At 40.6% G+C, this 25,592-nt stretch overlaps 1 protein-coding gene across 2 annotated transcripts in view; it reads right to left on the bottom strand.

The window, feature by feature from the left end:
* Window positions 1–2,521: 2,521 nt before the first annotated feature.
* Window positions 2,522–25,592, bottom strand: part of fam110d (family with sequence similarity 110 member D) — a 50,355-nt gene continuing 27,284 nt past the window's right edge. For both annotated transcript variants that reach the window (XM_039740655.1, XM_039740654.1), the window contains exon 2: window positions 2,522–5,023. In XM_039740655.1, the coding sequence (XP_039596589.1) occupies window positions 3,158–4,321 (1,164 nt within the window). In that variant the 5' untranslated portion in view covers window positions 4,322–5,023 and the 3' untranslated portion in view covers window positions 2,522–3,157. The remainder of the gene's footprint in view (window positions 5,024–25,592) is intronic.

The following is a 25,592-nucleotide window of genomic DNA, read 5'->3' as shown; positions in this document are numbered from 1 at the left end:
GGTGGTAGTATGGTAGAGTGGCCAGATGGAAGCCACTCCTTAGTAAAAGGCACATGGCAGCCTGCCTGGAGTTTGCCAAAAGGCACCTGAAAGACTCTCAGACCATGAGAAACAAAATTCTCTGGTCTGATGAGACAAAGATTGAACTCTTTGGTGTGAATGCCAGGCATCACGTTTGGAGGAAACCAGGCACCGCTCATCCCCAGGCCAATACCATCCCTACGGTGAAGCATGGTGGTGGCAGCATCATGCTGTGGGGATGTTTTTCAGCGGCAGGAACTGGGAGAGTAGTCAGGATAAAGGGAAAGATGACTGCAGCAATTTACAGAGACATCCTGGATGAAAACCTGTTCCAGAGTGTGCTTGACCTCAGACTGGGGCGACGGTTCATCTTTCAGCAGGACAACAACCCTAAGCACACAGCCAAGATATCAAAGGAGTGGCTTCAGGACAACTCTGTGAATGTCCTTGAGTGGCCCAGCCAGAGCCCAGACTTGAATCCGATTGAACATCTCTGGAGAGATCTTAAAATGGCTGTGCACCGACGCTTCCCATCCAACCTGATGGAGCTTGAGAGGTGCTGCAAAGAGGAATGGGCGAAACTGGCCAAGGATAGGTGTGCCAAGCTTGTGGCATCATATTCAAAAAGACTTGAGGCTGTAATTGCTGCCAAAGGTACATCGACAAAGTATTGAGCAAAAGCTGTGAATACTTATGTACATGTGATCTCTCAGTTTTTTTATTTTTAATAAATTTGCAAAAACCTCAAGTAAACATTTTTCATGTTGTCATTATGGGGTGTTGTGTGTAGAATTCTGAGGAAAAAAATGAATTTTATCCATTTTGGAATAAGGCTGCAACATAACAAAATGTGAAAAAAAGTGATGCGCTGTGAATACTTTCCGGATGCACTGTACTTCTACTGAATGATTTGTTGGCCGAAGTCCTCAGTGTTAGCGTGTCAGAGAGAGGATGTGCAACATTGTTCATAATGACACTCATTTTTGTATTAATTCTCTCCTTCGCTATGGCCTCCAGGGGGTCCAGAGTGTGTCCCATAATTGAGCCTGCCCTTTTAATCAGCTTGTTGATTCAGTGGACCACTCTTGAAGTGACGTTAGCAGCTCAGCCCAGCACACCACAGCATAGAAAAATCATACTGGCCATCAAAGAGTTGTAGAAGATGTGAAGGATGTCATTTCCCACATTAAAGGGATGCAGTCATCTGAGGAAAAAGAGCCTGCTCTGCCCTTTCTTATATAATTCCTCTGTGGTCTGAGACCAGTCCAACCTGTCATTAATGTGAACCCCTAAATCCTTTGGGCCACCTCTGCATCCACTCCTTGAATAGTGACTGGATGTAGACGTTTTTTGGTGTGGCAAACCAGTTCTTTGGTTTTGCTGAAGATAAGATGCAGACAATTCTCTTTGCACCACAAAACATAATAAATAATTGTGATAAAGGGGTTAATGAGTTTTCAGAGTGGGCATAGATGTACAGTGGTTAGAACTACCTCACAGTTCCAGGGGAGTGTGTTTGGTTGAGTTTTCATTCCAAAGACATGTGCAGTTGGATAAACAGTTTTCCAGTATGGGTGACCCCTACAATGGCCTGGTTAATGGCTTGTGTACAAAGCTTTTACTGATGCAAATGATCAGTCTGGTGCCATTGTGAATCTTAATTGGAAGAAATGGGGTTGTAAAAAGAATGAATATTAAGTTCATATTTTGGTAAAAATGCAAGCTATTATTAATTAGATACTTATTTTTGATCATTTTTGCAGCAAGATTGAAAAGAGTAGATAAAACATACATAGTGGGTCCGACAGTGCCAACTCACTCTAACCCTATGTGATCCTAGTTTGAGGCAACTAAACTTGGCACTATTTAAAAAAAAAAAAAGATTAACGACACTCCTCATTAATCAGCATCCTCCAACCCGGTCTGAGGAGATTATTGGATAGGCAGACAGAGAGTGTCTAATTAATCTTGTATACTACTGAAATCTGTTTGGCTGTAGGGGTCAGTAGAATAAATAAATAATAAAACATCCTTGAAGTCTTGTTTGCTTATCCACCTATAAACACAACAAGTTCCATCCATCTAATTGGCAAGCTTTCTTTATCCTGGTCAGGGCACATGAAGCCAGAGCCAAAGCTAGCAGCAACAGGTAAGATTCAGCCCTGTAAGGAGTGCCAGCCTGTCATGGCGCACATTCACATCCATTGTAGGATAGTTTCCAGATGCCAATCACTTTGGTAGCATATGGTAGTTCTGAGCTGTGGAAGGAATCCAGAATACCAAAGGAAATCAAATGTGGACATAGTGAGAGCATTCATTCTGTACATAGATAGGGGATGGCCAAGAGATCTGAACACCAAGGGTCCTGGAAATATGTAAAGCAGTGCTATTATACCACTAGACTGGAAAACCATCAGACCGTCACAGATTTCTTTCCTTTGATTTAATATAAAAAACAAGAACATTTAAAGGTCATTTTCTTAAAAAAAACAAACTTTATTTTAAAGTCATACTTTATATATACACATCAATATATACATATATTTACTAAATAAAATAACCAACTATCTAACAAAGATTCTGAAAGAGTAAGATTTTTGTCTGCATATTAAAACCCGGAGCTTAGAGGCTCGGGATGGTCAGTGACTGAAACGCTCCACATTTCGGTCACTCTGTTAAACACACATTAGATCCACCTGAGAAGCAAATCAATTAGGGCTTGAACAATTTAAATGGACATTGTGCCCCCATTTGATAGGGAAAAAAAAGCCACAGTCAAAAATGAAAACAACAAAACAAAAAGGAAAGTGAGAGGAGGTGCAGTGTGTGGTGTACACCACAATTACTGCCAAGGTTGCCATTCACATTTAGCTCAGGTGGTGCTTCTTTCCTTATGAAAGCGCTTCATTTGCATGCTGCCTCATTAATATACAAACCACACCCACTTCTATGAAAAGTGAAGACTGCGAGAGTTGATACAAAGAAATGATCTCACATAAAAAGGCAAAAAATGTTTCAGCGCTACATGTAAATAATATTTCCTTATAGTGCATCTGTAAATTCAAATAAACATACAAATGTACTTAAATACTAATTCCAGTTCTAACTACATTTACAGATTCAGCTTATCCAGCCATCACACTGTGGACTCTTTTGGGGTTTCTTTTGCTTTCCGGCAGCCGTAGAGCCACTTAATAACCCGAGCATTCCGCTCAATTACCGACACCACGGAGGGGATTTGTTCAGTCAGTTCTTCCTCAAACAGTCCTTCTCCACTCCGTCGGGAAAACTCGCTCATCTCCGAGCCGTCCACACTGACACTGCGCAGAATCAGCGAGACGGTGTCAGAGTTAGCAATGAAGAAGTTCTCCAGGCCCAGCCTGTCCACCATTTCTGGGTCCAGCCCACAGTAATTAAAGAAACGTTCTTTCTCAGACAATGCCAAGGAGTACCGCAAGCGAAGATCGGATTTGGAACGCTGTAAACCTCGTCTCCGTAAAATGGCGGGCTTGTCCGCCTCAGTGCCACTGGTGGTCTTAGAGACCTGCTCTGAAGACCGAATCAGAGGGCTGCCTGGTGGGGACTCAAGTACTTGCCTGTCCTCGTGGTCACTTTTGGAGACTTCTTTTTCATTGGTCCAAGACATTCGAGAATCTTCTTCTTTAGCTGGGACTTTCACCTCGACTATTGGCATCTTGGGGATCTCTGGGTGGTTCTTCTCTCTCATGGATCCTTGAAACAAGCGCCTCACAAAGCTGTACCCTTTAGTCTCACTGTTGGGAGTTTTGCACTCTCGCTTCTGCCTGTAAATGATCAAAGAGTCAGGCCTCAGCATTCGTTTAGCTGATGTCCTCCTCATCACAGGGACAGTTTGGTCAGTAGGAGTAATTGGGGAATTCTTTTCATTTTGCTGGAGCAAAACCCGATTCTCTTTTTTGGCAGTGAGGTCTTCAAAAATGTCATCATCCTCGAAGAAGAAAGGTTTCCTCAACTGGAGAAGAGGTGTATCATAAGGTACAGTGAAAGGCCTCCGGGGAGGAGGTGGCGGTGTAGCACATGGCACCGTAAATGGCCTCCTGGGCTGGGGAGGTGGTGTTGCACATGGGATGACCACTGGCTCCTGCTTATTGTTGATGACCTGTTGGCTTTTGACATACTTGGCCTTGTCCGCCTCCAGCCGCTCAACGGCGCTGACGGAGCGTGCTCGGCTGCCACTGTCCATTTGCCTGCGGAGGTACTCTGGACCCTTGTTCAGGAGCCTCAGAGGAGAGGGAGAACCTATGGGTGTCAGAGGCTTCATTTTCAAGTTCTTGGGATAAATACATCAAAGCAAAGAGAAAAGTGGAGTTTGTAATCCGGCGAAAGGTGAAAATATGTAGAAGGAATATTTGGAATGCTTACATCCAAACCATCCAACAGCAAGCAGATGAATATTTTTAAAATATCCAGGATTATGCAGGAGATCACACTCTTCGGTAACCTCCAAAAAACTTCTCCCAAATGTCAGACCTCAAAATTAAAGAAAAAAAAAAAAAAGAAAGAAAAAACAAACACATAAAAGTAGCAATTCATGCAACCACAATTTCAGTGTGTCGTTTCTAAAATTAGGCTCTTTGTAGAGTGCTTGAACTGCTCTACAAATTGATATCTGTATCCAGTGGCTAGAATAGCATTCTGTTAATTATACAACAGGTCTTTTTTCCTCCTTCCCAACTATTTCAGAAAATGAGCACTCTGTTTTCCACAAAAAAGGAAAAAAAAAACAAAACAGGAGTGTCTGGAATAACCAAATGTTTTAACAACAAAAATCCCTTTTCAGGCGTTTCTCCTGCTTCCTTATGGTTGCGTTTTCTTCACAGATGAGTGATTTCCTTCAATTGGAGGTTACCGTCTGAATTGCTTTAGTGCAGCTTTGCTGCTGCTGTATGTCATGGGCTAGTCTAGGAGATGTGTGCAAGAAAGGGAGGTATTCTCTTTGTTTGTCCACTGCTATGTGTCCTTCCTACAAATAAATAAAAAAAAAGACAGCCATGTCAGGTCAAAGCTCTTCAGAGAAGTGAAATACAAGAGAGGTTCACTGGTCAGGCAATGTGGAATAAAATGCACAGTTTCATAGATTATATGCACACATACAAGGTGTGGCAGAAAAGTAATGAGACTGGCAACACTGCAAGCGATCTGGCAATGCTGCGCTGTTGTCCTTGATAGAGCATGTGTATCACTACCCTCCCATAGCTCAGTGCGAGTTTCAACTCCTTCCGTTAACTACGTGATTTTTGTGACTGCTATTAGCGAAGTTGTGTTTTTGGTTGTGCGTCACGCAAAATGGAACAGCGGAATTTGGAGCAACGTTGTGCCATTAAAAACAGCAAGTGTGACGTTTGAAAAGTTAAAACAGGCCTATGGGGAACATTCTTTATCCCGAGCTCATGTTTTTCAGGAGGCCTTCAACCGAAAACCAATGAAAACATCGAACGTGTGAACACTCTTGTGAGATCAGACTGTCGTTTAACATTAAGAATGTTGAGTGAACAATTAAATTTGAACAGATTTACCGTTCATCAAATTTTGACTGAACATTTGCACATGCGGAAGGTCTGTTTCAAAATGGTGCCGAAAAACTGCCCTCTCCATAACAGAATTTTTGACCTCAAAAGGCATTCCTGTGGTTCCCCAGCCCCCTTATTCACCTGACCTCAGTCCGTGTGACTTTTTCCTAAACTGAAAAATGTCCTCAAAGGACGTCATTTCGGGACTTTAGAAAACATCCAAAAGAGTGTAACGGACATGCTGAAGACCATACTGGTTGAAGACTTCCAGCGCTGCTACCAACAGTGGGAACAACGTCTCCATCGGTGTGTAGCTGCCTAAGGGAACTACTTTGAAGGGGATAACATTGATGTTTGAAAAAAATAAAAACTTTGGTAAATAAAAAATCAGTCTCATTACTTTTCTGCCACACCTCGTATCTATCCTTTTACTTAGTAAATTTCTGTCCCAGCAGCATCACAAAGAAACCATAAACTAAGCCTAAATGGGGTGCAACATGTGCATGGACATTGCGTTAATTTAAGCAAAAGTACAATGTTTTTATTCAGATCTTTTAGAGCAGTACAGTTATCACGTTTATATGTGCTTCAGTAACTCAATTACTCACAGAAACCCTATTTCTAAAATGCCATGTAAACCATTTATTCCGAATAGGCAAACTGAGTTATTGGCCTTAAAGAATCCTGATAAACAGTGGTAGATTTCTCTGTGAATAATCCGATTGTGTGGCCATGTAAACTCGGTCAGCCTGTGCATACATTACCTCCACACACGCTTTCAGTAGCCACAGGTAGAAGAGTCTATAAAATACATTTCCAGAGGCAAATGTTTGGGCAATCGCATTATTCCTTCCCCTGGTTGAAATAATCTTTCTGAATATTTCAGGAATCACTAAATTCATATTGATGAACTGAATGTACAGTGCTAAGATTAGCAATACGATCACAGGGGCAGCAGTGTAACGTGTTACTTTTAATGTGCTATCTAGTCTGATAACTTTTTGAAATATCGAGTAACATAACGTAATTCGTATCTTATTGAAGTAAAAATATTTGCACTATTTGTATTCCAGCATCATTGGGTGTAAGGCAAGAAGCACACGTTCTGGGGTTCTTTGTAGGACTCAGTCGCACCGCCAAGAAAAGAATGTGCTCAATGCAATCCAGTAACGGAAACCTATAAATAAAACTCATTTTGTGAATATGTTTAGTCAAATTGACAAGTAAATGATCACGTGCATCATGCTTATTTTTGAATTCACGGTGGTCGATAAGAATGCGTAATTCTTTTTGCACAATTTAATGACGTTGGGAGTGTTTTGCCGAAGGAGGACTCCAGGAGATTACTTGCCCATGTAAACATGGATTGTTAAGAATCCAGGCTTCTGCCTTAATTGGGCTATTCATCTTAACCTGATTATGTATGTTCATGTAGACACGCCACATGTAATACATCATATTTTACATTCTCAAACCCAGTTGGTCCAATTCAGAGTAGTAGAAATCAGATGGAAACCATTTCCAGGTTGTTAAAGATTATGATTAAATTGAAAATACATTTATTCACATTTTTTGGTATTTGGTACACTGTATTAATCCCAGAGGGGAAATTGTCTTTTCATGTCACCTTTGGGGGTCAGAGTGCGGTGTCAGCCATTATAAAGTGGCCCCTGGAGAAATGTCAGGTTAAGGGCCTTGCTCAAGGGCCCAACAGCAGTAATAGGATTTGAACTGGCAACCTTCCAGATACCAGTGCAGATCCTTAGCCTCTAAGCCACCATTCTGATCACTTCTGTGTTCAACCATTACCAAACCATTACTAAATCCAGTTCAGGGCTGTGGGGACCGAAGCCTATCACAGCAGGAGCCAACCTAGGATTGATCCCCGCCTGACATAGGGAACAGTCAAACACACACAAACATGGGCATTTAGAAGAGTCAGTTAACGCTAACAATCCCTCTTTGGAATATGGGTGGAAAACTTGAATACGTAGAGAAAGACATAAAAGTCACTATATAAAATAAGCATGGATAGACAGAATGTAGAGATATGCAGAATCCATGGACAATGAATGGCCTGTAATGCTGATCACATGCATCACTAAGTGGCATAATATACTAACAGAGGAGTCCTGGGGGCTTTAGGAGGACTGTGGATAATACAGTCCATCCCATGTGACATGTCCCTTACTGTAGTGCGCCCATATTGAGTTTTTCATAGCCACTGGAGCCCTAGACATAATGCAATTTCATTTGTCCTTTTCACTTACATCTGTGCCCATAGACACAAAAAAGTCACAGATTTGGAAACTGCCCTGAGGTAATCATCCTGACAACATACATCTCATTTGTGGTATGACATTGGAGTCCCAGGATAAAAGCCATGTGAGCACATGGTAAGAGCGTACAGTTCAGCCAACGTGAGGCAGCAGGACTGCATGTTGTGCCTTTGTGCTACCCAGCCTGTCATGTCTTATTGTCTTATCAAACTGTATGAGGCGGAGTTCATCCCTAAATGTAACGTGGTGTGGCAGGTGCCTGGGGGTGGTACCCAGCCGGGACACCCAAGAGAACCGGAGGAGGGCTTGTGCCTCCTCCAGACAAAGATGGTGCGGCTGCCCTGGTTACTTTGGGGACCACGGGTTGGGAGCTTGGAAGTTCAACCCTATAGGGGCCCGTGGTCACCGCCAGGGGGCACACCAATGCCTGCAGAACCCTGGACCTCAGCACTTCCGCCACACCCGGAAGTGCTGGTTAGAGGATCGGGGACACCCGGAGTGCTTCTGGGTGCGCAGCCGGCACTTCCGCCACCCTGGGGAGTGGCGGTGGAAGATTGCCGGGAAGCACCTGGAGCACATCCGGGTAACTATAAAAGGGGCCACCTCCCTTCATTCAAGGCTAGAGTCAGGTGAGGAGAGGACTAGAGCTTGGAGAAGAGAGTGGAGGCGGTCTGAAGGAGAAAAGGCAGTGTGAGAAAGGCCTAGACTTTGGTGGAAGTGGGTTGTGTGCACTATTGACTTTGTAAATATTAGTGAAAATAAACGTGTGGTGGTGATTTACAACATGTCTGCCTGTCTGTGTCCGGGGCTTAGTCCACAGTGGGTAAGGCCTAGGCCTGCCCTAAAGGACTACCAATACAATGCCTCACATGCACACTCTCAGAGATGGCATCACTAACATGCCTTCACACTTTACTACAGTATAAGCTAACCAGACAAGTTGGATGGGCTGAGTGACCACCTCTGATTTAAAACACTTCACATGCTCTTATGCTTTCTGTTAAAGTGCCTTTTTATGTTATTATTCTTGTGGCAAATGCTAGTGTGCTATGCAGTATTGGTATCTTGTCTCGTGTCCAGTAGTCCTATTGTCCTCACAAACATGTATTCGAGAAGCACATTCAGAGAAGAGATAGATACCAAGATTAGGATAATAGGCCACAGCCAGCTAAAATGGACCAGCACTCTGTTCAGAGCAGTTACTTGCCTTGCACCCAGTGCCGAATTAACTTGTTACCTACTTATTTTGCCCAAATAAAAAGCATAAGGGATGTGTGAGAAAGGAGGCTTACCAACTGCACAATGTCCACTTCACTGCAGACCCCAGCTGTTCCAATATTTATAGCATCATCATCATCATTTTGACACACATTAGAATAGCTAGCAAGTTTTAAGCAAGTTACATGTGTAATATTCTACTCACATACCGATTAAGCTGTATCCATTAGTAAACATACCTAAGCCAGACTCGGGTAATGGGGCAGTATCAAACAAAAGGAAAGGCCACCTTGGGACACACTCATACACACACACACACCCACCCACAGTGGTCCAATTTTGGGATAGGAAGCATCCAAAGGAAAATAAAATTAAAACATGGACTTGGGGAGAATGGACTGACCAGCCCCACATTCAGGCATATTCTCTAGCAAGGTAAGGCCATAGTGCTAACCACTGTGCCTCCTGGTTATACAGAAGATGAAGCACCATCAGTTTTAATTAACTACATTCTAAAAAATGAAAAGTGATCCAACACAACATTATCTGCACAAAATCCATTAGAAGATCTGGTGTCTTGTATTAGGAGGAGTGTTTTAATAAAAATGGACGTTCAACCTTATGTGTGTGCTTATGGCTTTTTAGTTTTCCAGAGTGCTGATGGTAAATGAAGCACACACTTGGACTTGATCACAAGTATCTCTTCTTAGACTTTACCTACACTATAAATAACAGACAACAGGCCCAAAAGGCCTTTCCCATGACTCTGTTAGCTGGCATTGCTGAGCTCAGCACAGGTGGGCTTCATATTTCACATTGTGGGTATAGCGTGCCTCATGTTAATAATAAAAGCTGAGCAGATGTGTTTTTTTTCTTGGATTTCTCAAATGGACAAGTTCATTTCAGGCTGCTAAAAGGATTTTCCCCCTTTAGTTTATAGATCTCAACCACAGAGCAATGTTCTTCTTTAATATTTACTTTTATAACATTTTGAAAAATTAAAATATGTTACTATAAATATTTGAATTACACTGCTGTACAAACTAATGATCTTCAGTCAATCTAATTCATCTTAATTTTTAGTTAATGTAGTAGGCATGTTTTTAGATACCATAATGTAAAATACCATTCTGAATCCCACTTAAACCAAATCAGGGTTCCAGGGCAAGAGTCTTTCCCAGCAGAATTGGGGTCAGTGTAAGCACCAGCCCCAGACAGGGTACTGGGCACAGTCATGTAATTTTGAACCTTCATTTAATTCAGTGTGTGTGTGTGTGTGTGTGTGTGTGTGTGTGTGTGTCTTGGAGACCATACCATATCACACACCATCATCCTGAAACATGCTTAACCCAATTCGGATCTTGGCAGCATTGAATCAAAGGCTGTAAATCACCCTGGCCTGGGTCCAGTCCATCCTATTCCTGCGCCCAGTCACATGCATAGCCATACTGAGGCCATTTAGTATTGCCATTCAACCTAATTTGCACATCTTTGAGGACATGGAAGGAAAACCCACAGAGACTGAAGCAGAAGTTGCAAACTCTAAAAGGCCAGTGACCAGGTATGGGATTCAAACTTGGAATACTGGTTAAATACGGCAGCCATAGAAAAAAAAAAGAGAAAAAACAAAACACAGAGGCACAGGGATAATGTGCACAGGCCTGCAAGTGGACATCAGATTTGAAAACAGGATATTAGATTTGAGAAGCTGCAGTGCTATTCACTTTGTCTTCATATTAAATGCAAATTAAAAATCAATCTCTTCATTTTCTGAAAAGGCTTAATCTAAATATTAGTCCACAAGGATATCCATCCAATCCAAGCAGCATAAAAAAAAAGAACCAGCCCTGCATAGGGCAGCTGTCCAATACAAGGCAAAATTAACCAAAGCATTAAAGGGGCTAATGTTTCAGTCATTGTAACTTATTTTTATTACTTCGGGTCATTTTCTGAAAATGTTCCCTTGTAACCCGAGTGTGAAGTCATGCAGAGCAGCAATTTAAGAACCGGCCAGTCCATCTCAGGGCATGCTGACACACACTAGTTTCAGTGCAGAGCAGGCAGTTTATCTTAAAATGGCTCGAGGGTTAAAACCCACATGAACATGTAGAGATTGTGTGAACTGCATACAGACAGTGCCCAGGCCAAATGAATTCAAATGGCAGGACTAAGCACTGCATCACTCTTTCACCAGGAATATTTCCATCTCTCCATATTGTTGAGCACGTTTAGAAATCACAGAAGGCCAGGGCATAACCCAGGAGCACAAAGTAAAAGGCAGGATATCACATTTAAAGTAAGGAAAGTACCTCCATTCTTCCTGGAGCCAACCAAGATGTAGGAAAATCCCATGTGAATGTGAGGAGAACACTCCTTTGAAAACTTAATAAAAAGGAACAAATAATAATAATAATCCCACATAAACAACCCATTCATTCATTTTTCTTTGTCTTGTTGGTTTTTACTAGAGATGGTGTTATATAGAGTATATTACTATTTTATGATTTACTTATTTGTTTGATGCCTTTACTCAAGGTGGCTTACAACATTTGAGATACAATTGGTTACACTTATTGGATACACACAGTAGTGGCATTTGAACCCACAATCTCAGGGTTTAAAGTCCTAGGTCTATTTAGAGATGAAATGATTTAACACAGGACTACGTATGGTGGCGAGTTGTCAGATTTTTAGTTGTTATAACCAACTTAGCCTGAGCTTTTGTTGGATAATGGTTCACAATTTCCCTTCCAACGGAGAGCTTATTTTTGTAACACTGTGACCCTAAGAGGCATTGGACGGTAGATTCCATCTAATTGGTAGTAAATACTGTACATTGTCAACTAAATGTACTTTCCCATGTGATAGAAACAGCTTATTAAATAAAAGGCAAAAACACAACACGGGACAGGACAAGGTGGGTGCTCAGAGACGGGAAAAGGTTAAGCACAGGATCTGGCACTAGGAAATGAGCCTGCCCTAAAGCTGCAACAATTAGAACACCAACACGCTAATCCAGGAAGAAGCTTCACTGGAAAAAGTCTTTCACATCTTAACAATAACAGCCGACTTGCATTGGATTGGGCCACGGGTGAACTTTGCTTTAGTGCCCGGACCCGACTGTCTGTCCCACCCTTCCCATGCGGGAAGTATTCTTCAGGTATTACTGTAAGGCTTTAAAACGGAATCCTTTATAGATCTGGTTTTTGATAAAAACAAAAAAAGATTGCAGGGTGTGAAAAACAAAAACAAAACAAGGTGTCCAGCTCAGTGGTTTCCAACCTCTTTACTGGGCACTCCTTGTGTCTGGAGGTTTTTGTTCCTACCACTTTCCCCAATCAGGCAGTCATTATCCCTCTAATTCTTCTCATTGTTTACTAGTCTATTTTTATTTCCATTATTCTGCATTTAGAGAAGAAAGCAGTGTGAGATTTACATTCGTTAGAACTTTCAAAATGTTCATAGTTTCACCAATTTTTTGCTCTTTTGTCATTTTCCCCAATCACCTTTTCCTGTCGTGTTTGCTTCTTTAATTTGGTCGTAAAATTACAACTAACAGCAAGCAGAGTAAGCAAATGACACAGAATGATGAAATTCTTGACAGCAGAAACTTCAAAGCTGGCTCAGCAAAATGTGGACTACAGGAAGCCTTAATGTGTGTTACATGGAGGAAATGTAGCGTTTTATATTGAAGCTATCATAAGTTACATTCTGCTTTTCTAGGCAATCTGGTCATTTAAGTTACAGTATTTCCTTATGATCTGCTGGTAGGTCTGCTACCGATTTACAGCTGTTTGCCCCTGTGTCTACTCTACTCATTAATGTTAGGGAACAAACACAACAGAAATAGGAGAACTAATAAAAAAAAGTGACAAAGGACACGGTTAAGAACTTAAAACTGTGACAAATAATTTATATTTTTAAATTTCTTATGATTATAAAACTTCACAATACTGGACATTTCAAAATGGAGAAGAAGAGAAAAAAGACCAGCTAATTAAATGATGAGACCAATTTGAGTAAAAAAAGACTCGCCAAGTGGGAAGCGGATTGGAACAAAAGCCTATAGCCATTAGGGGTGCCTAGCACTGGACTTTGTGAACCAATGATCTAGGAGGCCCTTCATCCTTTATCTTGTAATTTCTGGTTAAGGAACCAGCAGCAGTGGATACAAGACAGTAGCCATCCCTGCACTGAATGGTGCCAGTCTATCACAGGGCTTATTACTTGACCGGGCCCAGGTTATCTTGCCTGGTGATGCAGCTAGAAATGTTTTACAGTGGGCGAATCCTCCTTGAAGTTTCAGTCGTAATTGACCAACTTATCATATAAGTCATATAGAGAGGTTGGGGAGGCAGAGTAGCCTTTGAGGCTTCGCGTGTGACTGATGTATCTGGAACTGAAGAGCAAATGGGGACTGGAAATTGTTCCCCACTAGAATTTTGATTGAGCAGAAAATATAAATATAAATAATTATATATATATATATTATATTATATAATCATAATCTCTGGCCTTGCCACAGTCACACACCTGGTAAGGCCCAATATGTAATTATTGTCCTGTGCTGCACAGACATCCCATCTAGAGAAGGTTTCAATAATATGCTGTCGCTCCCCAAGACCATGTAGTGAAAATATATCACATAGAATTAAACACAAATTGTATTGAAATGCTTATTTACAGACGCTCAAGAAAAATAAAAACATTATCCAAAACTCAAGAACTTTTGGCTTGGGTGGGAGCTGATGCAGGCACAGAAAGATGTTCAGACCTGCCCAGTTGTGCTACAGGTTTATATTTAAAGGCACTGACATGTAAGGACCAGCTTGTCGTACCCACAAATGGAACATGCTGATAGATGTTTGTTCGTTCCAATGTTCCCCTAGTAAATAATTACCAGTATTCTAGTGTCAGAATGAATCACTCATTAGGGACCATAGTCCATGTAGCCTATGGTATAGCCCGATGTACACCTCCTCAAAAATGTGGCCAAATGTCAGACTGATGCGGACCCTAACGACTCAGATTGGCGAGTTTGGCAATAAGATTAAGAGGAAAGACAGCTGAAGTGTTTAAAATCATGAAGTAAATTAGTCCAGTAGATCGAGATGGTTAGTTTAAAATGAGTTCATCAAGAACACAGGGACACAGTTGGAAATTTGTTAAGGGGAAATTTCACACTAACATTAGGAAGTTTTTCTTTACACAGAGAACCACAAACACATGGAATAAAGCGACCAAGTAGTGTGGTAGACAGGAAGACTTTAGGGTCTTTCAAAACTCGATTTGATGTTTTGTTTTTTTTTTTTTACAAGAATGAAGTGGAGAGGACTGGCAAGCTTTGTTGGGCTGAATGGCCTTTTCTCGTCTTGATTGTTCCAATGTTCTAAGATGCTAAAGACTTACTTATTTTCTGAAATGCATTTTCATTCGTCTTTGGCTGTTCTGAAGTAAAAATGGAGCAGATCGAGGAAAGACTTGTTGAAGAAGCTTAGTAAATATAAATATATGTGTGATACCTCATCACAACACTGCAAAGACAATCAAATAGCAGCCAATTTTTTGGTGAGAAATATTTGCTAACATCAGCTTGAAAGTTGGTGAATGTATTAAAAAAAAGTTGAAAAATGTGAGTTAGCAAGAGAAGCAGTAATCCCAGTGGGCAAAAACTGCCTGTACTTCAATGGATCATTCACTTTTCTTGTGTGCTACAAGTAATGCCAACTAGCATTCAGGCATGTGTCTTCAGTCAGTGCGATGCAGAAGTATAAACTGGTTTTGATGGCATAGGCTCAATGCAGAGGTGTTTATATATAAAAAAATATCGCCTTTCAAGGCTCGGTAGCATGGTGAATCATTTCTATTTCTACTTCATTAAACTTCAACAACGGTGATGTAACTTATCTCCTTAGGCAGTAACGTGGACGAATTCAGTCATTTTTTCAATGTCTGCATTACACTTTTTACCTAGAATTATAATGTCTTCCTTTACAGGACCCCATGACACACAGAAGTAGTTTAAAATTTACCAAATCACACAAACATAGAAGAACTCCACCCAGATACTGGTTAGCCTGTAAATCCATCCACTCATCCAATTTCTGAACCCGCTAATCCAGAGTAGGGTCACGAGGGAGCTGGAGTCTATCCCAGGACAAATACCAGTCTATCACAGAGTGAACACAGCAGTGCAGTCAGCCAATCAAGTCAAATAATTGTCAAAAAAATATAGAGCTGTATTATAGGATTTATTTCCAAAATAGCTCTAATTTCCTCCAAGACTCTAGAAAGAAAGACACAGATTTAGAAAGGTCATACTAATGGAATATTCAACAGCCATCCACAACATATGGGTTGACTTTTCCAACTCTGTTTGCCCGCTGAAGTGGCAAATAATACATACAATATCGGAGGCGCTTGACAGCAACAGGGGCCATTATGGTTAAAGGCTTGTCAGTGTGGTGTGGCCGATAAAGACCTGGAATTTAATTCTTTAGTATACACTTGTTAAGTGCATTGGGAAGATGTTAGCTGTCGAAAGGTGTTTTATACATTAATGGCTATTATGGATTATTTGGCAGACACCTTTAACCAGGAAAACTTACATTTAGAGGACTTTCAAATACATTATAACTACTTTTATCTTTTAAGCACAGGCTGGTTAAGTGACTTGCTCGGGATCACACCGCGAGCAAAGGCGTGAATTGAACCGACAGCCTGGTATTTTAAAATCTAATGCCTTAGTGACAGCAAAGACTGATTTGTTACTTGATTTATGTAGCCTTTGAAAAACCTCCAGCGTGTTATTTCTCTTAGTTGAAAGGTGCTGCTCCTCAGCCTGCCTTTAAAGCTAGCAGCGACCCCCAAATGGATTGTAATATTTGGAGGCGGGTGTTCAAGCCTGTCCATTGTTTACAATGCAAGGGAATCCCATCTCATCTGATAAACGTCCAGACAGCGCCGACCGGGCTGCACCTCTGTCTGGGTGTCAGTGGCACCTGCTTAGAAGCTCGCTCTCGGCCATCTTCGGATCAGTTTCTCAACCTGCCCACCTCTTCAGGACAGCTGGAGTCTGTTAGGGGCCGCTTCATGCCGCAGAGGCCTGCTAATGGATATTTGAGAGAAGCTGAAGCAACAGCTCAGTTATATGTCACACTGATAAAGTGGCAGGGCCCCCGAATTGCCGTTTTAATGATTTTTTTAATGAAACTTGCATTACATAGAAAACTGCATATTATCATTTGTGAAAATAAGAACTAACCAGGCGGACTGCTCCATCCACAAAGGATTAGTTGGTTATGTTCATGTCAGGACTGAAAGTCTTATACAAAAACTGCTGTCTGAACAACAATTCCCATTCAATCTTTGTCTTAGTTCAATTTACATTATTCATGTTGGCCAGGTGTGAGCGAGTGTGGCCTATGAAAGCTTGGCAGTTCCCATCTTGCTCCTAAATGCTGCCAAGATAGGTGCAAACAATGGGTGTAAACAATGGACAGATGGATGTAGAGGGATGGTGTGGTAGCACAGTGGTTAGCTGACTTGCTCACAGGTAGTCCTAGGTGACAGCTGTATGTTCTCTCTGTTTTCAAATGTATGTCCAGTTTTTTGGTACAATCTTCATGTGAAGACATGATATTGATGAGACTGGGTAGTTGGGTGCCCTACTGTACAATGAGCAGACTTTTCAGAATTGCCTGGGGAATGCTTTGTGCTTAATGGCTGGGCTTCAACCCACCTGAGAAACCAAATTGTAATAAAGGAGTTTTTAAAAAAAGAAAAAAAAAAAACTGTAATTAATTCTTAGTATAAAATGTATTAACATGTTTACCATTAACTAATACCCACTCAAGGAATGGTACCGGTCCTGCATTAAATGCTTCCAGGATAGGCTTTGCCCCCTTGACCCTGAACTGGTTGAAGTGGTTTTGATGAAGAAGAAGAATGAATGAGACCACCCTTGGGATTCTGTCTTGCACTTGATGCTTCCAAGATAATCTCCAACACTCTGCTCCTGAATATTGGATGGATGCATAATATGAACGCAAGACGTCAGACAGATGACGAGATCGTTCAATCTGTAAAGCTTATGTGGTCAGCCAATGGCCGAGTTGTTCTAATATCTCATCCAGATACTTTTTCCATTCCATTCGAACTAGCGTGGTGCCAAGGTCTCACCCGTTGCAGAGCTATACTTTGGTTCTAATTTGGGATTCTGCAATGGTTCAAGGTATGGTGGGTGCGGCAATGCGCTGTATCAGTGCATGCTCCCAACCTACTGCTACCTCCTACTACATACTTTTTCCAGTGTTGTCGTGGTTTTGCTTCAAGTACAGGACTCCCGAGTCACACAACTCTTTATACAATAACATACGGCTGCACTCGGATCCTAATTTGGGATCCTGAGGCGATTCATTGTGTGGTGGGTGCGGCATTGAGCTGTATCAGTGCTCCTAACCTCATACAAGTCCATAGTTTTAGTTTCTGAACTTGTATTTTTCATTTTAGTGTTGCAGAGAGCCAAAGTTAATCATATCACCAGGAGACAACCCTAGAGGAGATGCCACCCCATCACATTCGTGTCATGCCAATTTAAACTCATCAATAAACGTAACATGCAGATTTGGATTTGGAATAAAAAAAACAACACATGAACACAGTGAGAGCATGCAGACTCCAAGCAGACACATTGAATGGGCTGGTAATTAAATTTGAGGGGACATTGTTAACCACTGTGCCACCCTTTTAATAATACGGTTATATATTTTAACCTATTTACATTTTTTGTCTAATTTTATCCAGCACTTATTACAACAAAATAATGTGCAGCCCCAGATGGGACGTCTCTCATAGTCACCATCCAGATTCCATAGAAAAAAAAAATCCATATGAACAACAAACTCACTCTATATTATTGGTGGCCAGGCAGGAACTGATATCCAAGGATAAAACATGACTGCAGGGAGCGTGTGCCCACTCTAGACAGTTTCAGCTGTCAAGAGGGTCCTGAAGCATTAAAGGTGCAGCACTAACCACTGTGCCACCAAACAGCACATTAGAAACATCTGTCTTGTTAAGCAGACATGCTTTCACATCACAACCTCCAGCACACATACAGAGGTGGCTGAAAAGGAAAAATAGACTGTATGTAAAAGCCCCTATTGAGTCTAATGAGAGGAATTAGCAGAGCATTACTCAGGGCCTTTTACTGCCACCATAAAAGGTGTCCAAAACCCTCCCAGCCAAACTGTTGTGGGATCTCTTTCAGGCTGCAATTACCTCGGGACCCCCTGTTATTGTCTAGCCTTTCATTTGAGCTTAGCTTGCGACAAACGCTTACGTACCAGGTCCATTGCCGTGAAGTTCCCATATATAATGGAAGCAGATGCTTTCTACCTTTCAGGGCAGGAAACAACAAATGGTTTAAAGAACACCACACACTTCAAAAAGTATGGTTATCAGTAGCTTTAGGGCAAAAAAAAAAAAAACAACAAACCACAGACTTTTGTTAAAGCGAACAAGTGCCCCAAGTCAGGTTACAGAGAAGGTCTCTATATAAAAATAAAAATACACTTGAATAGGAGAAAACAGTACTTTTACAAATGTATTACCCTTTTCTGGCTAGTTTTCATGTATATCTAACAAATAAGAAACACTGGGTTACTTGGGACCTAATAAGTTAAGGTTGGGCTTCAGATGAGGCCATCTGGAGTGCCTACTTAATTGTGACCTGCAACCAAAGTTGGTGCAATTATTGGGAACCCCTGCCATGCAGAACATCCATCAGCACAATGTCAGGCCACAAACGGACGTTGTCACACAAAATGTTCACTTTGATGCTTAACTCTGTAGATCAGCAAATTGTACCAGCTGGCTGTAAAAGTCCAATGGCAACTTGTTTAGTGTGTAGTCATCTTCACTGGGAGTATAAAGTTCATCCATCCAGTTTCTGAATCTGTTTAATCAAGCTCAGAGTTGTAAGGTGCTGGGGCCTGAATAGAATCAGGTACAAGACAAGATCCACACAATATGGGGCACCAGTCCACCATATGATAATGTTTATTCACACACATAAATATTATGATTAAACTCAATCCATCCTCAAATCCATTTAATCCAAGCCAGAATCAAAGGGACTTGACCCTAACTGGGAAGCATCAGATCAAAGGCAGTACAATACTCAAACACATCAGGCTAGTTTAGAGTGTCTAAACTAACGCACACATCCTTGGGATGTGAAAGGAAAACAGGAATATCAGGAGATAAAAAAAGTCAAGAAGACATGCAAAACTCCACACAGGCAGTGACCAGTTTAGGGATTTGAACCCTGTCTCCAGCAGGTGTGAGACAGCAGAATTAATTGTTGTACCTCCATGATCCAAGTTATGAAAGAAATTAGTAGAGTGGACCCCGCTGTTACTTTAAAATGAGTTTAACAAGACCACAGGAACACAGCTGGAAACTTGGTAAAGATGAAGTTTGCACAAACGTTAGCAAATTTTTAATTCACCCCAACAAAAAAAAATTTGTTAAGGGGAAATTTCACACTAACATTAGGAAGTTTTTCTTTACACAGAGAACCACAAACACATGGAATAAGCGACCAAGTAGTGTGGTAGACAGTAAGACTTTAGGGTCTTTCAAAACTCGACTTGATGTTTTTTTTTTTTTTACAAGAATGAAGTGGAGAGGACTGGCGAGCTTTGTTGGGCTGAATGGCCTTTTCTCGTCTTGATTGTTCCAATGTTCTAAGATGCTAAAGACTTACTTATTTTCTGAAATGCATTTTCATTCGTCTTTGGCTGTTCTGAAGTAAAAATGGAGCAGATCGAGGAAAGACTTGTTGAAGAAGCTTAGTAAATATAAATATATGTGTGATACCTCATCACAACACTGCAAAGACAATCAAAAAAAACTTTTCTGAAGTAAAAATGGAGCAGATCGAAGACACAGCTGGAAACTTGGTAAGGATGAAGTTTGCACAAACGTTAGCAAATTTTTAATTCACCCCAACAAAAAAAAAAAAAAACATACACGGAGAACCATAGACACATGGAATAAATTATCAAGTACTGTAGTGTGGTACTGAGTTAAAGACTTTAGAGATGTTCAAAGCTCAACTTGATGGAAAAATTAGGTGGCTAGGGTTGGCAAGCTTTGTTGGGCTAAATGGCCCATTTTCAAAATTTGAAATGTTATTCCAGTGAGATTTTCTGCTTCAGTGTCTCCATTTTCTCACATTATTGTTCCATGATTCCTTACAGAACTTAAAAGATTTTAATGCACAAAATTCATGTAGTCACCAGTTAATTCCCCACACGGGGCAGCCTTTCATACACGACAGTCTTGGGTTAGAACAGAGTCGAGGCAGAGGAGATCTAGGATTAGTTTAAAGGGTCCATGACCACCACTGTCCAAAGAGGCTTCAATTGGTTTACAACCAGAACCACTGCAACATGTACATTGTGGATCTTTGTAATCTAATGTTCTCCCAGGCTCAGGAAAACAGAGCAGTACACATATTTGTGAGTTTGTCCAATCTTGTGACATTTCTCATAAAACTCATTTTGTAAAGCTAAATTGCAAGATCCTGTATTTTTAGTAAAAACTATCAAGTTGGATACTATCTGATCTATATCGTCCCTCGATTCTTTTATAACTGTCTTATGTAAAATGATCCTAACATATGGAAAGTAGGCCTAACTGAGGATTTACTTTAAAGTTGTGTCTGTAGTTTCACAATCTTCTGTGCAGACATAGTAGATCTTGAACTGGGCAATCCCAGTCACTGTTCTCAGGATAAGGGCATTCAATTCTTTTCATCAGCCCTTTATTTTAAGCAAATTAACTAAATTTCCTAAATGTGTGAATGGATATTCTGAATTGTCCAGTCTTCAAACAGCGAAACAAATATTCAAACAGCGAATAGGCACAATGGTTCAGGTCACATTTTCCCCAAGTATTAATTCACAGCCCCCTTATCGAAGGTGACAAACGCCATGTTATTAGTCCCTCTGCCAACTGATTTCTCTTACCAAATCAAATTTATTCATTAGATTTTCCTTTTGAGTATCAGTATTGCATATGCATTCACACTCCTCACACATAGTCATTTGGCAAATTAGTTCCACAATCAATGCAGATCATTTCTGATGGTTTAATGTGAAGTGAAAATGTTTACCAATATCAAAGCAACGCAACCTCCACAAAGTTCAGACTTCACAAGAAGCTGTTTTATGCAGAAGCACCTGTAAGACCCATTTGTTAGGGTATGTTAAATTAATTGAAGTATTTTCTTAGTTATGTTAAACATTTGCCTATATATTAGTGCATAGTCAAAGGGTGGTTATGTTATAACCCCTACAAGTTAAATTGTAAATGGAACATTCAAATTATTTCTTGCCATTCTGACTACAGACTAGCTTCGTTTATGATCCGCCTTGCAGTTGGTAAGGCATAGGGGGGCTAACAGTTTCAAACCGTACCGTACTTAAAGAATGTGTTGAATGTACTGAAGTGTAGCCTGTGTAAGTTTGCATAACTTTAAGCACAGAAAGTAACTGAAGTTTAACATGAAAAAGTCAAGATAGTAATGAAACCGAGAAGACACCTTTTTTTTTTTTTGCCTCTTATTCTGCACGTGTAATAATACTTTCTGAATATTTGTGATTTGTTCCTTTTTAAAATTTTCACTCAACTTATTTAAACAACTTGATTGGACTGGGAGATTTTTTTGTTATGCATTTGACTCATTCTGGATCCTGCCTTGCCAACTCAGTGGCTGCTCGATTTTGGGAACCTGGAATAGGCACAGCTACAGCACACAAAAACTGAATTGAGTGTTGAAATTTCCAAAATATTGCCAGTTGCACTGGAAATTAGTCATAAAAAGTTTATTTCGTGAGATAACAGACTTTAAAAAGCAGTACCAATTGCAAAGTAAATGTAAATCCATACATCAACTTTACATTTCAGGGCTGGGGGCACCGACTCCCATCCCAGCAACACAGAGTATGACCAAGGAGCCAGAAGTACCATCTCACACATACCAAGAATCTCCCAGTTGGAGTCACCAATAAACCTAAAATAGGAATGTTGACATTAAACTGGCATACCTAGAAGTTATTATTGGTTTCAAAATGTTGATATTCAAGTTTAAGCCATGGTGTTTAAATCTAACAGAGCAATATAATTCTCCATTTTATAATGACTGAATGAACATTATTTTTCTTCTTTTGACATTTCCAATCCTTTCCTCCCTCATTTCCCACATAATAGACTCTTCAGTTAGAGGCAAATGACACTCCAAGCACAGACCAGGCAGATGTGCCATCCATCATCTTGCAAGTTTGATTTATTTATATTAAAAATTGCTCATCCAACAGAGTGTATGGATGTGTTTGTGTGTTAAAGCAGGTATGCATTCAAACCTCCACAAATCTGCTGTCCCATTTTAGAATTAAACCAGAGTTTTTGTCCTTTCCTGCCCCCCCCCCCAAAAAAAAATTCCTCCAATAGTGGAAAAGCAGCTTTCCTTACCCTATTGTTATTCAATGTGGCGACATTTGATCTCACTCCACCGCTTTTAACACATTCCCAGTGCACAGGCACATGCAATTAAAGGAAACGTTCTCAAATCCCAACATGGGAGTTCACAAGTAGACAAATAAGGAGGGTTCTGGAGTGCAAGGTACAGGAAAAAGGACGTTTAGCGATAAAGGAGAAAGCGATGAAATGAGAACACTGACAGCACAGGAGACCAGAACTAAGGAACTACATGATGATGAGAAAAAATTTGACACAAATAAATGGCTTATAAAATATACACAAGAAGCTAGCAATAAAAGAAGAAATCAATGGAAAGCGGTGCATTAAATAGTCTGCGACTTTAGCCCACTGCCAGCATTTGAACACACGTGCTTGAATTGAAGAACGCTGAATGTGCTCTCTTCTTTTCTGCAAGATTTCAGGTAATGAAAGAATAGAAACCGGACAATGGATTATATCGGGGGTCGGGGTACAAATTTGTGCTTTCTGTTAATTAAAATGTATCAAACGTAACAATATTAGTACTTTTAATTTGCACATGCTTGCTGATTCTTGCACCAGAGGAATGATGTGTTGTGGGTTGGTCAGACATGCAAGTAAAGGTTTCACTGTAATCTGTACGCTACTTCGACTACTGGATCCACTCGTATACAGTACCATACATCACACACAGTGAGAATTCCAGCCATTTCATTGGCCTACTTTACAATAAGGCACAGCATTTTCACCCTTAAAAAGTTCACAGCCACTGTAAACAGAGATTTAGTTGAAACCATTTAGCACAGGGAGCTTTGACTGACCCGTACATTGCAGTTTCTTGCCAGAAGGCATGAACATCTGCTGAACAGGTTATTCCATCAAACAATATGGTGGCTCTGCTCACCTGGCTTGAATTCCCTTTCTTTTAAAATCTCAAGAGGATTTAGCAGAGGTAGACATTGGCCCTTCCTATAATTGAAAAATGCTATTGATAAGAAGCTTAGGTGTACCTTACCCTGCGGGCTAGCACTTACTGCCCTTTTTCACAGGGCTTCTCATCTCTGCTCCTTTCAGCCTGTGTGTGGCTACCCAGCGGTGCATAGTGGCTACACTGACTGGACAAGGGGGTGACACCAGTAGGCCTGCCTTAATGGGTCTTAGATAAGACAAAAGTGACACTTAAAATGGAACAGAACATTCTTCTCTATACTAAAGCACAATTTGGATTGATAATATTGTGTGCAACACATAATGTGACATAAAATTCTGCTAAAAACTTTATAACTTATTTTTAAGCTTACTTTATGTATTTTCATACAAGTCATTAAATGATGATTTATACATTAGAACACTTTATAATAATGTTTATTAATATATCTCTAACTAAATAACATTATTTTGTTAATGTTGCCATGCATGTGCGTCTGTAAAACACCTTCCTAGCTCTGATTAGGTAAGCAGCACCACCCCAGGACGACAGGAGGCACAGACACTAACGCTATCATCTCCTTTCTTCCCCCACTTAAGAGGGATTTCTAACCCCGCCAGCTGCCTGAGAAACTGTGCCCCTTCCTGTCCTCGGACTAGAAGAACAGATTATAACCTAACAAACACAGAGGACAGAGCTCCCACAATTCAATTGCACAGCTATTCTTGATCTGCAGTCTTTTTTGTTTGAACCATTATTGGCAACCTTTTCAGTTTTGGATTATACGGGGTAGCAGCCCAACCTTTTTCTGGACTCTTTACCTTGTCTGCTTCTTACAATGTACATTCAAACAGTTAGAAATCATTAGTTGTAGAACTTTTGAAATATTTAATCTAAAGTTGAAATTATTCATTCACTGCAATGGTTTGTAAAGATTAATAAAAGTAATGATAGTATTATCAAAATTCTTGAACCTGATTAATCCAGCTAAGGGAGGAGGAGAGCTGGAGCTCATCCAGCGAGCGTGGGGGACAAGGGCTCCGGCCCACGGCCAGGCTCACTCACACAGAGCTAATTTAGAGTCACTGATTTATCTAGCCAACACTTCTTTGGGGGTATTAGAAGAAAAACAAGTGCCAGAAGGGAGAGAGCACAGACATGTTGTGAACAATGACTGGTAAGAGATTTGAACCCAGGATGCTGAATCTGTGAAGCAGCACAATTTACCATAACATGAAAAAAGTTCAGATGACTAGACTCAGAATCTCAAAGTCTAACACAAGAGCAAAAAACATTTACATTTAAGAGTCATCTTCTGAAAGCTTATATAATGATACTACCAATGGAGGTGCCATTGGATAAACTGACATTTTTTATAGATTTTTTTCATTCTGGTAATTTGCACAAAGGCAGGACAGCTTATTAACTAAAACACTGCACTGTAAACCACACGCCTTCTGCTTCAGCCACCACTATTGACTCAATGTGCGACTCGAAGCCCATCACCTCGCCTGCCAGTAGTAATGCAGGGACGATTGTATAGTTGAGAGTCCCTTTATGTAAAAGCATTAGTTAAATAAATAAATGCACCTGGAAGGCAGAAACATCAATATGAAAGAATCACAGTAGCTTCTGGTGGCCAGATGTGTGTAGACATAGGCTAGGACTGCATGCCCACATTCAAACACCTAGCAAAAGTGCATTGGTCCCCTCAAATGGGTTCACCATCAATGCTCACTGCGCTCGTTGGGCCTGTCTCTTGCGCATGGGGTCACATAATAGCTTTTCACACTGACCGCCATTCTTCACATGAATTCATGAAGCTCATACAGTAATCGGGTCACTCCAAAGCTATTACATTTTTAATAATCACAGTTTTCATTTTCGCAAAACTATCCTTGTCCTCCTCTCTTTTATGCCAGATTCACATTCTGACTACCTTTACTGCTTTTTTCCTTCGTTTTTTTTTGCCACATATTTTTTTCATCATTGTGTCACTGTAGTACAAAATGGATTTATGACCAAATGCACAATGGGGTTAAAAAAAAAAACGAACATTATAGCCAC

The sequence above is a fragment of the Polypterus senegalus genome, chromosome 17 (assembly GCF_016835505.1).
Source record: "Polypterus senegalus isolate Bchr_013 chromosome 17, ASM1683550v1, whole genome shotgun sequence".
In the NCBI taxonomy this organism is placed as follows: domain Eukaryota; kingdom Metazoa; phylum Chordata; class Cladistia; order Polypteriformes; family Polypteridae; genus Polypterus; species Polypterus senegalus.
Note: the sequence above shows the minus strand (reverse complement) of the source record. Positions and strands in the feature narration are given on the sequence as shown.